General features: G+C 44.5%; 1 protein-coding gene across 3 annotated transcripts in view; it reads right to left on the bottom strand.

The window, feature by feature from the left end:
• Ranbp17 (RAN binding protein 17) overlaps positions 1-12,166 on the bottom strand; it is a 313,822-nt gene extending 301,656 nt beyond the window's left edge. For 2 of the 3 annotated variants that reach the window (XM_085829032.1, XM_021175823.3), the window contains exons 1-2: positions 11,774-12,164; positions 2,809-2,955 (exon numbers count right to left, since the gene is read on the bottom strand). In XM_085829032.1, coding sequence (XP_085685158.1) covers positions 2,809-2,955; positions 11,774-11,791 — 165 coding nt within the window. In that variant the 5' untranslated portion in view covers positions 11,792-12,164. Of the gene's footprint in view, positions 1-2,808; positions 2,956-11,773 lie in introns of all 3 variants that reach the window. The other variant, XM_085829033.1, reaches the window with a different exon arrangement.
• Between the last annotated feature and the right edge of the window lie 630 nt (positions 12,167-12,796).

Below are 12,796 nucleotides of genomic sequence, written 5' to 3'. Positions count from 1 at the left end.
GGATCAACATTGTAAAAATGGCTATCTTACCAAAAGCAATCTACAGATTCAATGCAATCCCCATCAAAATTCCAACTCAATTCTTCAACGAATTAGAAAGGGCAATCTGCAAATTTATCTGGAACAACAAAAAACCTAGGATAGCAAAAACTCTTCTCAAGGATAAAAGAACCTCTGGTGGAATCACCATGCCTGACCTAAAGCTGTACTACAGAGCAATTGTGATAAAAACTGCATGGTACTGGTATAACGACAGACAAGTAGACCAATGGAACAGAATTGAAGACCCTAAGATCAACCCACATACCTATGGTCACTTGATCTTTGACAAGGGAGCAAAAACCATCCAGTGGAAAAAAGACAGCATTTTCAACAAATGGTGCTGGCACAACTGGCGGTTATCATGTAGAAGAATGCAAATTGATCCATTCCTATCTCCTTGTACCAAGGTCAAATCTAAGTGGATTAAGGAACTCCACATAAAACCAGAGACACTGAAACTTATAGAGGAGAAAGTAGGGAAAAGCCTCGAAGATATGGGTACAGGGGAAAAATTCCTGAATAGAACAGCAAAGGCTTGTGCTGTAAGATCGAGAATCGATAAATGGGACCTCATAAAGTTGCAAAGCTTCTGCAAGGCAAAAGACACCGTCAATAAGACAAAAAGACCACCAACAGATTGGGAAAGGATCTTTACCTATCCTAAATCAGATAGGGGACTAATATCCAATATATATAAAGAACTCAAGAAGGTGGACTCCAGAAAATCAAATAACCCCGTTAAAAAATGGGGCTCAGAACTGAACAAAGAATTCTCACCTGAGGAATACCGAATGGCAGAGAAGCACCTGAAAAAATGTTCAACATCCTTAATCATCAGGGAAATGCAACTCAAAACAACCCTGAGATTCCACCTCACACCAGTCAGAATGGCTAATATCAAAAATTCAGGTGACAGCAAATGCTGGCGAGGATGTGGAGAAAGAGGAACACTCCTTCATTGTTGGTGGGATTGCAAGCTGGTACAACCACTCTGGAAATCAGTTTGGCGGTTCCTCAGAAAATTGGACCTAATACTACCAGAGGATCCAGCAATACCTCTCCTGGGCATATATCCAGAAGATGTTCCAACCGGTAAGAAGGACACATGCTCCACTATGTTCATAGCAGCCTTATTTATAATAGCCAGAAGCTGGAAAGAACCCAGATGCCCCTCAACAGAGGAATGGATACAGAAAATGTGGTACATTTACACAATGGAGTACTACTCAGCTATTAAAAGGAATGAATTTATGAAATTCCTAGGCAAATGGATGGATCTGGAGGGCATCATCCTGAGTGAGGTAACATATTCACAAAGGAACTCACACAATATGTACTCACTGATAAGTGGATATTAGCCCAAAAACTTAGGATACCCAAGATATAAGATACAATTTGTTAAACGCATGAAACTCAAGAAGAACGAAGACCAAAGTGTGGAAACTGTGCCCCTTCTTGGAATTGGGAACAAAACACCCATGGAAAGAGTTACAGAGATAAAGTTTGGAGCTGTGAAGAAAGGATGGACCATCTAAAGACTGCCATATCCAGGAATCCATCCCATAATCAGCTTCCAAACGCTGACACCATTGCATACACTAGCAAGATTTTGCTGAAAGGACCCAGATATAGCTGTCTCTTGTGAGACAATGCCAGGGTCTAGCAAACACAGAAGTGGATGCTCACAGTCAGCTATTGGATGGATCACAGGGCCCCCAATGGAGGAGCTAGAGAAAGTACCCAAGGAGCTAAAGGGAACTGCAACCCCATAAGTGGAACATTATTATGAACTAACCAGTACCCCAGAGCTCTTGACTCTAGCTGCATTTGTATCAAAAGATGGCCTAGTCGGCCATCACTGGAAAGAGAGGCCCATTGGACTTGCCAACTTTATATGCCCCAGTACAGGGGAATGCCAGGGCCAAGGGGTGGGGGTGGGTGGGTGGGGGACTGGAGGGGGGAGTGTATTGGGGACTTTTTGGATAGCATTGGAAATGTAATTGAGGAAAATACCTAATTAAAAAAAAAAAGTATATGATTAGATTTTCAATTTTACCAACAAAATTTTATGAATATTTGTTTTCTCTATTGTTATAGAAATACTTATGAAATACTGACAAAGCCTAAAATACTACATGGCTCTTCATGAAAAGTTTGTCACCTTTCCTGCAAACAATTTCTCTCTGTATATTCTCCTTCTCATTTCAGACTGGCTCTCTAACAGTGCACACTTTAATTCGTGCACATAGATGCACGAGTCAGTAGTCTGGTATGGTCCTCAGTAGCTGCTGGCTGCTGAGTGGAGAGCTATGAGTATCTACAGTGCAGGTATGAAGAAGCAGGAGCACTCTTCTGAATACCCTGAGACTCAGGTTGTTTTTTCTCTTTTTCTTTTTTTTTTTTCTTTTTTCTTTTATTTCTGAAATGTAATTGTTAGGGCTAGGGATGTAAGTTGGCAGTAGAGAGCTCCCCTAGCATGTAAGAGGCCTTGGTTCATTCCCCAGCACTGCTAAAATAAACATATAAAATGTGACATAAAACCAGGGCAAGAAGAACGAAAAAAAACTATTTCACCATATGCCTATTTCTACTTTGTGGCTGTTTCCTGTATGTCTCCCCAGCTTTTCCAGTTCTTCCTGATTAACCCCGCTGACAGAAAACAACAACAACAACAAGATGTGGCAAAAGCTTTGAGTACCGCAGCTAAACCACCGCTATTATCATCAACACTGGCCTGTCAGGGTCAGCCACCCATCGCATACTTACTGATCCTTGTTCTAGTAAAAGTTGACACTTGCTGAGACATTCTGGGCTGTCAATCAGTTCCAAGAGTGCTTTCTCAGCCTCTATTCTTTCAGTGAGATCGGTCCCTACGTAGAGATGAGTACACAGCACTTCCAACTCAGCCAAACTCTTCAGAGGAAAAAAAGAAAGACGTTTGACTTAAATGAAGAAATAATAATTAAACACAAAAACAACAGATACAGAAATAATGCTTCTATACATCCATGCAATACCTAGGTACTCAGCAGTAATACCACTCACTTAATACCATGCAAAAGAAGCACATTCCCTACTTCCCAAATTATTTACTTATAAATGAGTTACACAATGCAACTACACATAAAGGAGAAGCATCCCCTCCTTTACAAAGTTAACAAAGTTATGTCTGAAAGAAGGTACATATATGCTAAAAGGCTCAAAACCAAAGAGTGCCTTACACCTAAAGGGTAAGCCAAGTGAAGAATGGACTAGAAGGCAGCACAGGCAAAGCAGCAGCATTTACAGGGCTTCAGATAAAATGAATGTACTCATTTCAAGACATTAAACAGTGGCCAGTAAACAGCTGCGAGATAATGGGCAAAGAGATGGGGTGGGGAGAAAGACCTCACACAAGCTGCCAACAGCTCTTTTGTTGCTCTCAACCCTACCACGTATACAAAAGATCTAATGCTAATTCTGTATGTGCTAGTCTGGGCCTTCTGAACTCAGTGCTTCAGGTGAACCATGGCATGACTTCTGATCTTACAGAATTTCCGACAACACTCTAACTAAAGTACAGGTTTTCATCTTGTAAGTACAAAGACTAACTGGTTCTATCTATAATTAGAACACATGGAAACGACGAACTACAAAGTGAGTCCGACCACCCTCTTGGCTTAAGAGAATCTTGTTAAAGCCACTTATTAAAACAAATTATTTCACTTGGAACTTGAATTACATACTTGACAAAAATACTGGCAGAGATTTTAAAAAACAGGTAGCCAAATGAACATAATGGGATATTCCAAAAGAAATGCCAATTTTGTTCAATTCTGGCCTGAACTTCTGTGTGCAGCTTATAGCTTCACACCCCTCAAATCCACAAGCAGACCTGAGACGGCCTTGGCGCCCACCCTTGTTTCCTTCCACCTTAGCTCCTGCACATTCCCCACTTCCCTATCTGTGCTACAACCCATAGCCAAGATTCGGGAATTTTCTGCTAAAGAGCGCAAAGATGAAGTCTCAAATTGATTCATTAAAGTGCAGGACCTTGTCAGGCATGTTGGTGCCTACCTGAGGTGACCCCAGGTGGGAGGAGGCATGAGTACCGTCCATGCTCACTGCTTCAGTGTCAGGCATGTTGGTGCCTACCTGAGGTGACCCCAGGTGGGAGGAGGCATGAGTACCGTCCATGCTCACTGCGTCCGTCAGAGTTAAATGAGGCAGCAGAGTGGCATGCACACAGCATACTTTACCTTACACTTACGACTGTAATAACACTGGAAGGTAGATGTCTATATCCCGGAAAAGACAGATCCAGAGCCTATGAATATAATCTTTAGAAAGAGGGTCTTTATAAATCCTTAGTTAAGGGATTTAGATAAAAATCATTCTAGATTTGGAGTGGGCTCTAAACTCTAAACCCAATTACTGGCATCCTTATAGGAGAGGAAGAACATGGTGGCACATTTCTACAATCCAGCACTCAGGAGGCTGAGGCAGGAAGACCGAGAATTCAAGGCCATCGTGGGCTACATACAAAATTTCTAACAAAGTTAGCAAAAGTCTTCTCTGACAGGTGGGAGGCACTGGCCCCTTTCCTGTCAAGTTGAACTTTCCCCAAACTGCATAGAAACATTAAGGATTAGTCATGAAGCAGGACGTTCCTTCTATGAACCCACCAACACATGGGGACACATGAGTGCCTGCCTGGGACTCGTGGAGCACTATGAAATGTGAGTGTAAAATACAGAGGCCCAAACACCAAATGTTCTTGAAAATGTTACCGTCCCTAAAGTGCCATTTGCACCCCTCCCCAAACTCCTTGCAAAGGAAACACTCGGGACCATGGCAGTTGGCCATGCTTGTGATGGTCATTCTCACCAGTCTCTCTAAAACCCAGACGAATTCTCTGGAAAGGGAAAGGAGATGGGGCTTCAGATGCAAAAAGATACAGAGGAGAAGGCCATAAGAAGACAGGCAGAGTCTGGGAGGCCATATCTAATACCAAGAAGTTCTAAAGCTGCCAAAAACTATGAGAAGCTAGGCCAAAGGCCTCCAGATGGAAGCAAGCCATCTGCCCCCTGTCTCAGCCTTCTGGCCTTCAGAACTGAGAACAAATTGGAGTTTTAAGCCACCCCAGTTGTGGCAATGTGTTACAAAAGACCTAGAAAACTAATATTTTAAAAAGATAAATGATGGGCTGGAGAGATGGCTCAGTGGTTAAGAGCACTTACTGCTCTTCCAGAGGTCCTGAGTTCAATTCCCAGCAACCACACCGTGGCTCACAACCACCATCTGTAACGGAATCCAATTCCTTCCTCTGGTGTGTCTGAAGACAGCTACAGTATACTCATATATATATATATGTGTGTGTGTGTGTGTGTGTATGTATATATGTATATATATATATATATATATATATATATATATATGTGTGTGTGTGTGATAAATTACAGATAAATTATCTCCTCATCTCTTGTCTGCATTCTGAAATCAAGCTTCTTTCCTGTCTTCATTTTGAGGTTACTTATCTCCTATAAACTGTTCCTTCTTCTGTTAGCTGAGCATCCCTGAAGGCTTCTTCCTGAGCCACTTGGAACTAACTCTTCCTTCAACAATGAAGCCAGTATTACATTGGTGCAAAAGGAGATTTGGATTGTGAATGTTAAATAATCATAACAATTTTATTAATCAAAATAGGAACCATTTAAAAAAAAATGCCAGGCGGAGGTGGTGCACGCCTTTAATCCCAACATTTGGGAGGCAGAGGCAGGTGGATTTCTGAGTTCAAGGCCAACCTGGTCTACAGAGTAAGTTCCAGGACAGCCAGGGCTATACAGAGAAACCCTGTCTCAAAAAAAAAAAAAAAAAAACAACAACAACCCACTGTCAAGGTGCTGAAGAAGTGGTAGTCATTGGTAAGAGGTCAAATGGATACAATGAACATGGTGAATGAGGGAGAAATTCAAAGCTCAATGGATTCAACTCCTGATGCTGTGATTGTGCAGTGCGCAGTCCAGTTTTGCCCTGGAGAAGCAGATCTTTCCTAAATGATGGCCAATGCTGAGGGCACTGCAGCTTTCGGTGCATGGAATGGATTTGGTGAGCACATTTCTCAAATACAGTGGTTTGACTAGGTAGGATTCAACTGATAGTGTGCTAGGTAGCAGACTACCCTACTGTTGGGAGCTATTAAGACAACACAATTGTCCTGATCTCTGAATTGGGCCTCTCCCCCAGCCCCAGAAGAAAAGGGGGTCAAAAGCGGGCCACCAATGCACCGCTCTGAGAACAACCACAGATTGTTCCAGCCCTAAGTCAGCGCCTGACCACAAGATGTACCCTGATACCACCAAGTTCCTGCTTCCCGTGTAGTCGCCAAAAGAAAAATTTCTGCTGCCCCATCCCTCCTGCTGAGAAGTACTTCCTCCTTTGCTTGTGCATTTCCGCTGCCCCATTCCTCCTGCTGAGAAGTACTTCCTCCTTTGCTTGTGCATTTCCGCTGCCCCATTCCTCCTGCTGAGAAGTATTTCCCCTTTTGCTTGTGCATTTAAGCCTTGAACCTTGCTGAATACAGTGACACCTTGATGCTACTCAGACTGCTTCCGTCTTTCTCCCCCCCCCCTCCCATTTGGTTCTTAGGAGAAGGTCCCCTCGAGACCCTCGAATAACTGGACCTGCTGGACAGGTCACCCTACAGTGACTATGGACTTCTCCTGGTGCAAGTTTGTCTCTGGGAAGTGCTTTAGAACTTCTTAGTCCAACCACTAAGCTGGTCATCAGGAATTGTCATTTTCCTGTCACATGGTACAATCTGATCAAGAAATGAATTCACTGAAGTTTTTAAAAAGAAATTTAAAAAAACAAAATGACTTGAAAAAGAGTAAGAGAGCCACAAATCCACAGAGTTCTCTGAAAGCATCTCCATCTGGTCGTGAGGATCCATTTACTCTGTGTGTGTGTGCGCGTGTGTGTGTGTGTGTGTGTGTGTGTGTGTGTGTTTTGCCATTCCAATTTTCTTCCAATCTTTTTTATTTTTTTTTTTTGGGTTTTCCGAGACAAGGTTTCTCTGTGTAGCCCTGGATGTCCTGAAACTCACTTTGTAGACCAGGCTGCCCTCGAACTCAGAAATCCGCCTGCCTACCTCTGCCTCCTGAGTGCTGGCTGGGATTAAAGGAGTGCACCACCACGCCCGGCTTTTTCTTCCAATCTTAAACAACCATGAATGGTCCACACTGAGTTCTCTGCAATTTCTGTAGTTGTAAGAGGATCACTTTCAGTGGCTGTTTTCCATTAAATCACTGTTACGTTCTGATGACCTAACCACAGCTCTCCTCAACTTTAGGGCTCTCAATACTTTTTTGCATCAGTGCATTAGAAATCCCTGAGCCAACAACAGCAGAGATCCATTTTACATGCTGCTGTTACTGATCCATTTTATACTCAAACAAGAAAAACCATGGCTCAGCAGGTGGTGGAACCCATGTAAAAAGAAAGAAAAACCTACTCCATAAAGCTGTAAATAAAGCTCCATAAAGCTCCACACAGCACCATAGTGTGTACACACAGTATAAAACAAGACAATTTTTAAACAATTGTTCAAAGTTGCTTGCCTTCATCATTTCCATAATATAAATCTAAAATAAACAGTATGTAATGCCACTAGCAAAAAGCATACAGTGAGAAATGCATAGTAAAATGATTTACAACATAACCACATTAAAGAGTATCAAATGACAAGTTTCCACAACGCAAAACTAAAATACTTTTGTACCAACTGTCTTAGTTAGGGTTTTACTGCTGTGACACCATGACCAAGGCAACTCTTATAAGGACAATTTAAGCCCCATTTAATTGGAGCTAGCTAACAAGTTCAGAGGTTCAGTCTGTTATCATCAGGCAGGAAGCAAAGCAACATCCAGGCAAGTATGGTGCTGGTAAAGCTAAGAGGTCTTCATCTAGATCCAAAGGCAGACTGTCTTCAGGCAGCTAGGAGGCAGCCCAGCCCACAGTAGCACACTTCCTCCAACAAGGTCAATAGTGCCACTCCCTGGGCCAAGCATATTCAGACACCACACCAACAAAATAGTTGTTTAAGTGCTCCACAGTTTACAAGAGTATTTTCATCTTTTCTTAAGCCAATTCTAAAAACTAGACTCCTACATACTACATAAATTTAGTGTGCTCATTTTTCAGATTAAAAAACCTAAAGTTGACAGAGTACATGCATGTAAGGTGTACAAGATCACAGAGCCATGATTCACCAGGCACATCTCCCTCACCATGGGCCATCCTTTATCTCCACCTGCCAACAATGTCCAATGCCTACTTTTAACTTCCTCTTGTATGTCTACAACACCCTCTAGAAAGGTACTAAAAGTAACCCCAGAACAGCAGAAACCACGTCACACATGGCCCTAGAACTGTGGAAACCACGTCACACATGGCCCTAGAACTGTGGAAACCACATCACACATGGCCCTAGAACTGTGGAAACCACATCACACATGGCCCTAGAACTGTGGAAACCACATCACACATGGCCCTAGAACTGTGGAAACCACGTTACACATGGCTCTGGATCGGCAAAAACCATTACACATGGCTCCAGCAGATTTCTACTCCATGTGCCCCTCTCCAGTAGAGTGGTGTTGGAGTTTTAAGACCAGAGTCACAAGCTCCATGCTACCTTCTGCTTTCCTCTCTCAATTCCTCATGCATAACTATTAAAAAAAAAAAAAAAAAAAAAAAAGGTGGCTTTGTCCAAAAAGAGGTCTGGCCTTTGCCCTCAATTTCTGGTAGATAATCTATGTCATAGTTGACAGTTTTGGGTTGTTCTTTTGTTTTTTTGTTTTGTTTTGTTTTGTTTAGGACAAGCATTGACAACACCTGATAGCCACAGATTCAGGGTTCTAATGATGATTTTTGGGTCATAATTATGAGTGGAAGCAGAAACTATCAATCATGCCTAAGTAATGAGGCCTCAATAAATACTGCAGGTACTAAAGAGTGGTTAAACCTTACTGTCTTGCAGTGGCACACACATATGGGAGCCAGGAGAGCATCCTACCCTGTGGCAAAGAGAAGCTACATTTTAGAACCTTCATAGATTAAGATTATCCTCTGTGTATCCTCCCTTTAATCCAATTTTAATCTGTATTCTTTCCCTATAACAACTCACAATTATACATTTGATAGGGTTTTTCTGTTTTGCTTTGTTTTTTCTGAGACAGGGTTTCTCTATGGAAATTTTGTTCTGTCCTGGAACTTGCTCTGTATCACAGAGATCGAGATCAACCTGTCTCAGCCTCCAGAGTGCTGGGGTTAAAGGTGTGCACCACCGTGCCTGGCAGAATTTGATAGCTTCTGATGAACTGTCAGACCCTTAGATCCCTCAATCGGCCGCTGGTGCCAGAAGGAGTTTTATGAACTGTGTCTCACCCCAATCTGGCAGACTCCAGGTTCAAACCAATTTACTTAGACAGTTCTACTAAACTGTTTCTCTGTAGGTGTTAGAGGAACTAAGTAAAATCTAATGCCCTGGGTTTCTCCGTAGGCTGCTTAGGAATGAGTGGTAAGTAGTGAGGGTCTTAAAAGACACATCTTCCCCGGGGCAGAGGTGGCGCACACCTTTAATCCCAGCACTTGGGAGGCAGAGGCAGGCGGATTTCTGAATTTGAGGTCAGCCTGGTCTACAAAGTGAGTTCCAGGACAGCCAGGGCTACACAGAGAAACCCTGTCTCAAAAACCAAAAAAAAAAAAAAAAAAAAGACACATCTTTGGAAAAGTCACTTGTCCGGTGGAGTTGGCACAAGCTTTAGAATCTGACAGTCACAGCAACCAAAGCTTCCCCAGACTCACTACTGGAACTACAGACAGATGTAGCAAACGTGAAGGTGAAGACTGAAGAGCAAAGTAATCCAGCGACTGCCACACTCGTCACACTGACGCCTACCTTTCCCAAATCACTCTTCTTCACAATACCATTGTGTGTGTGTTTCAGTCACCTCGAGATCACCCAGCCCAAGGGGGGGCTAAATCATCACTAACAGTCTTTGATTCCACAACCATTCATCAAGCAAAACACGCAAGAGTCCTAAGCTGACATCCTAAAACACTAAGCTTTTTACCAACATCATTGTCATAATACTATAATAATTCTATCTTTCCTCATCCTGATCCTCCACTTAGAATGCCTCCGAAAAGATCATCCAGCTCTGTCTCTTACTGCTCCCTAACTAGGATGATCATGATTGAATCTCTAGGAATGGTATCTTCCTCTGCCTTCCAGGAAACTGAGGCAAGCAAGGCCTTAAGGGTAAAAGCATGGAACTGGAAGTCTACACATGCAGCACTGCCCTGTGGACAGTTACATCATGGAGCTACATAATTACCAAGTGTGAAGAAGACACTGAAACAATGCCTTAAAAATGTCACCTTAGTGTATATTTCTGGGAATGATACGACCAGTTTGGGCACCAACATATCATTTGTCTAATATTGCACTTAAGGTTCCAAAGTTGTTCTACGCCTTCTGATTTACCTGCACTATGAACATCTGATTATCTATTTCCGATTCACAGTAAGTAATCACTGTGATTCTTCCTGCAAGAGTTCTGCACAAGACATCTATTTACTAAAGTGATAACAAATAGCTAATTCCAAGCTGGGGAACCCTTAAAAATAAAACAAAACAAAACAGTAAGTAAAAAGATAACGGTAAGTAAAAAAGATAAAATGTGGGTCTATTTACTGGTTCTAAATTACTTTAGAAGTAATAAGTCCATGGGACCATCGGATCCATGTAAATCTACAAGGGGAAGGTGGCATTCAGATACACTGTCACCAAGATCCCGCCTACTTCTCTAAGGTCTTCTGCCATCCACAACTTTTCAAATCAATCTTAGGATGCAAGAACAGATTTTCACAGTATGCAACGGTCTTCCACAATTCTTTGCTTTGCCCACACCGTCTTTAGTCTGTAGTCTTTCTTTCCTCCCTACCTGGGTATCTACATACAGTTCCTACAATTCCCGCTAGAGTCCCACGTCCCTGAGAGTACAAGGCAGCGAGTTCGCCCAGAGGCTTTAAGTACCATCAGTAGGAACCCAGTAACAAGTGGAGACTCCACTCCACCTACGGATGGACTGCCCCCTTTCTGTGCTCCCGCGATATCCCGTGACTAATTCTACCATAACAGTCTTCACGTGTGCAGCAATTACCGCGCGCGCTAAAAGGACAAGGGTGGTAGCTGACGTCGCCCTGCATCCCGAAAACGTTCCGCCACAGGAGATGCACAGCGGAGAGGCTCAGTTACACTTCTGTGGGATGAAGACCGGCGGAGTGCGGGAGCCACCGGACAGACCCGCATCCCTCCAGCGTAGCCGGCGCCCAGCCCCGAGGCTCCACCAATGAGGCTGCGCGCTCCCGGTCGCGCCGCGCCCCGACCCGCGCCCGCCTCCGGCCAATGACAGTCCTCTGGCCCCGCTGCCCGGCTCCCGCCGTCCCGGCCTCCGAGCTCAGGCTCCCGGGACGAACAGCGACCGCGGGCTGGGCGTAAGGGCCGGATGGCGGCCCCCGCCCCGGCTCCCACCTGCCGGGACGCCGCTTCAGCCGCGCCAACCAGAGCGTACTCCGCGGCCGAGCGTAGCCGGCTCCTCTGCGCCCGCCCCACACCGTTCCCAGGCAAGGGGCTGAGCTCGGGGTCGCGGCCTGGAGCTCCAGGCCCACAGCCCGGCGCACTGACCTGAAAGTGCAGCGCCATCTTCCCGGAGCGGCCTGCAGGCCGCGCGGCCCGAGGGCCGAGGGGAGGGGGAGCGAAGGCGCCGCGCGAGCCCGGCCGCCTCGGGATCCCCCCAAGCCGCTCGCTCCCAGTGCTCGGCGCGCTCCGCTCGGAGCCCGCAGCGGGACTGGGCGGGGCCGGCGGGGAGCAGGGGGCGTGTCCTTCGGGCTCCTCCGCCCAACCGCCGGTGCGCTCCTTTTGCAACCGCTGCCTCCTCAGAGTGAGCCTCTGACCTCTGACCTTTAACTTTTAACTCACCACCACGACCCAACTGCGGACCTCCTCGGCTACCAACTTAGTTTTGGAGACTGGGTCGTCGGTCTCTCTATGAATACTGTAATACGTGAACCAGGCTGGTCTCGAACTTGAAGTCACAGTCATCTGCATGCAGCCTGAGTGCAGGCATAGGTGGTGTGTGCTACTGCCCACTTTGGCTCCTAAATCTGTGGTAGATAGGCGAAGAGACTGCTCAGCAGTGGAGAGCACCCTCCCACATGTTCATAACTGCATGTAGCTCCAGCTTGTGGAGATCCAACTGCTTTAGCCGGCACCTGCATCGCTTTCATACACGTAATAATAAATCTTAAGTCTACCACAAGCCATATTGATTCCTGACAGAACTCTGAAACAAATACATGACTCCCAAATCCCACATCTGCACAGATGTTCTTGTCCTCTAACACACAGCCTTTAACCCCCCATATGCTATCCTTAAACTCTTGTTTCCCAATGCCCAACTCCCATTGTTTATTTTTTTAACTTTTTGAGTAAGTTAAGCTGACATTGTGTATGAGGCATTAAAATTATAAAATTCTGGCTTGTCTGTAACTCCTTGTCTACACTTTCACATGAACTTATATTTTACACCAAATTATTTCATAGGAATAGGAATTATTGAGCAGATATATTGAATAGGAGTTGCTCATTACCAGTGTTCTTCATTTCTCCAGAGTTCAATGCTTCTATTTGACAGCCTATTTTTGTGTT

The sequence above is a fragment of the Mus caroli genome, unplaced genomic scaffold, assembly GCF_978045245.1.
Source record: "Mus caroli unplaced genomic scaffold, Mus_caroli_1 scaffold_13, whole genome shotgun sequence".
NCBI classification, from domain to species: Eukaryota; Metazoa; Chordata; class Mammalia; order Rodentia; family Muridae; genus Mus; species Mus caroli.
This window is presented reverse-complemented; position numbering and strand designations above follow the sequence as displayed.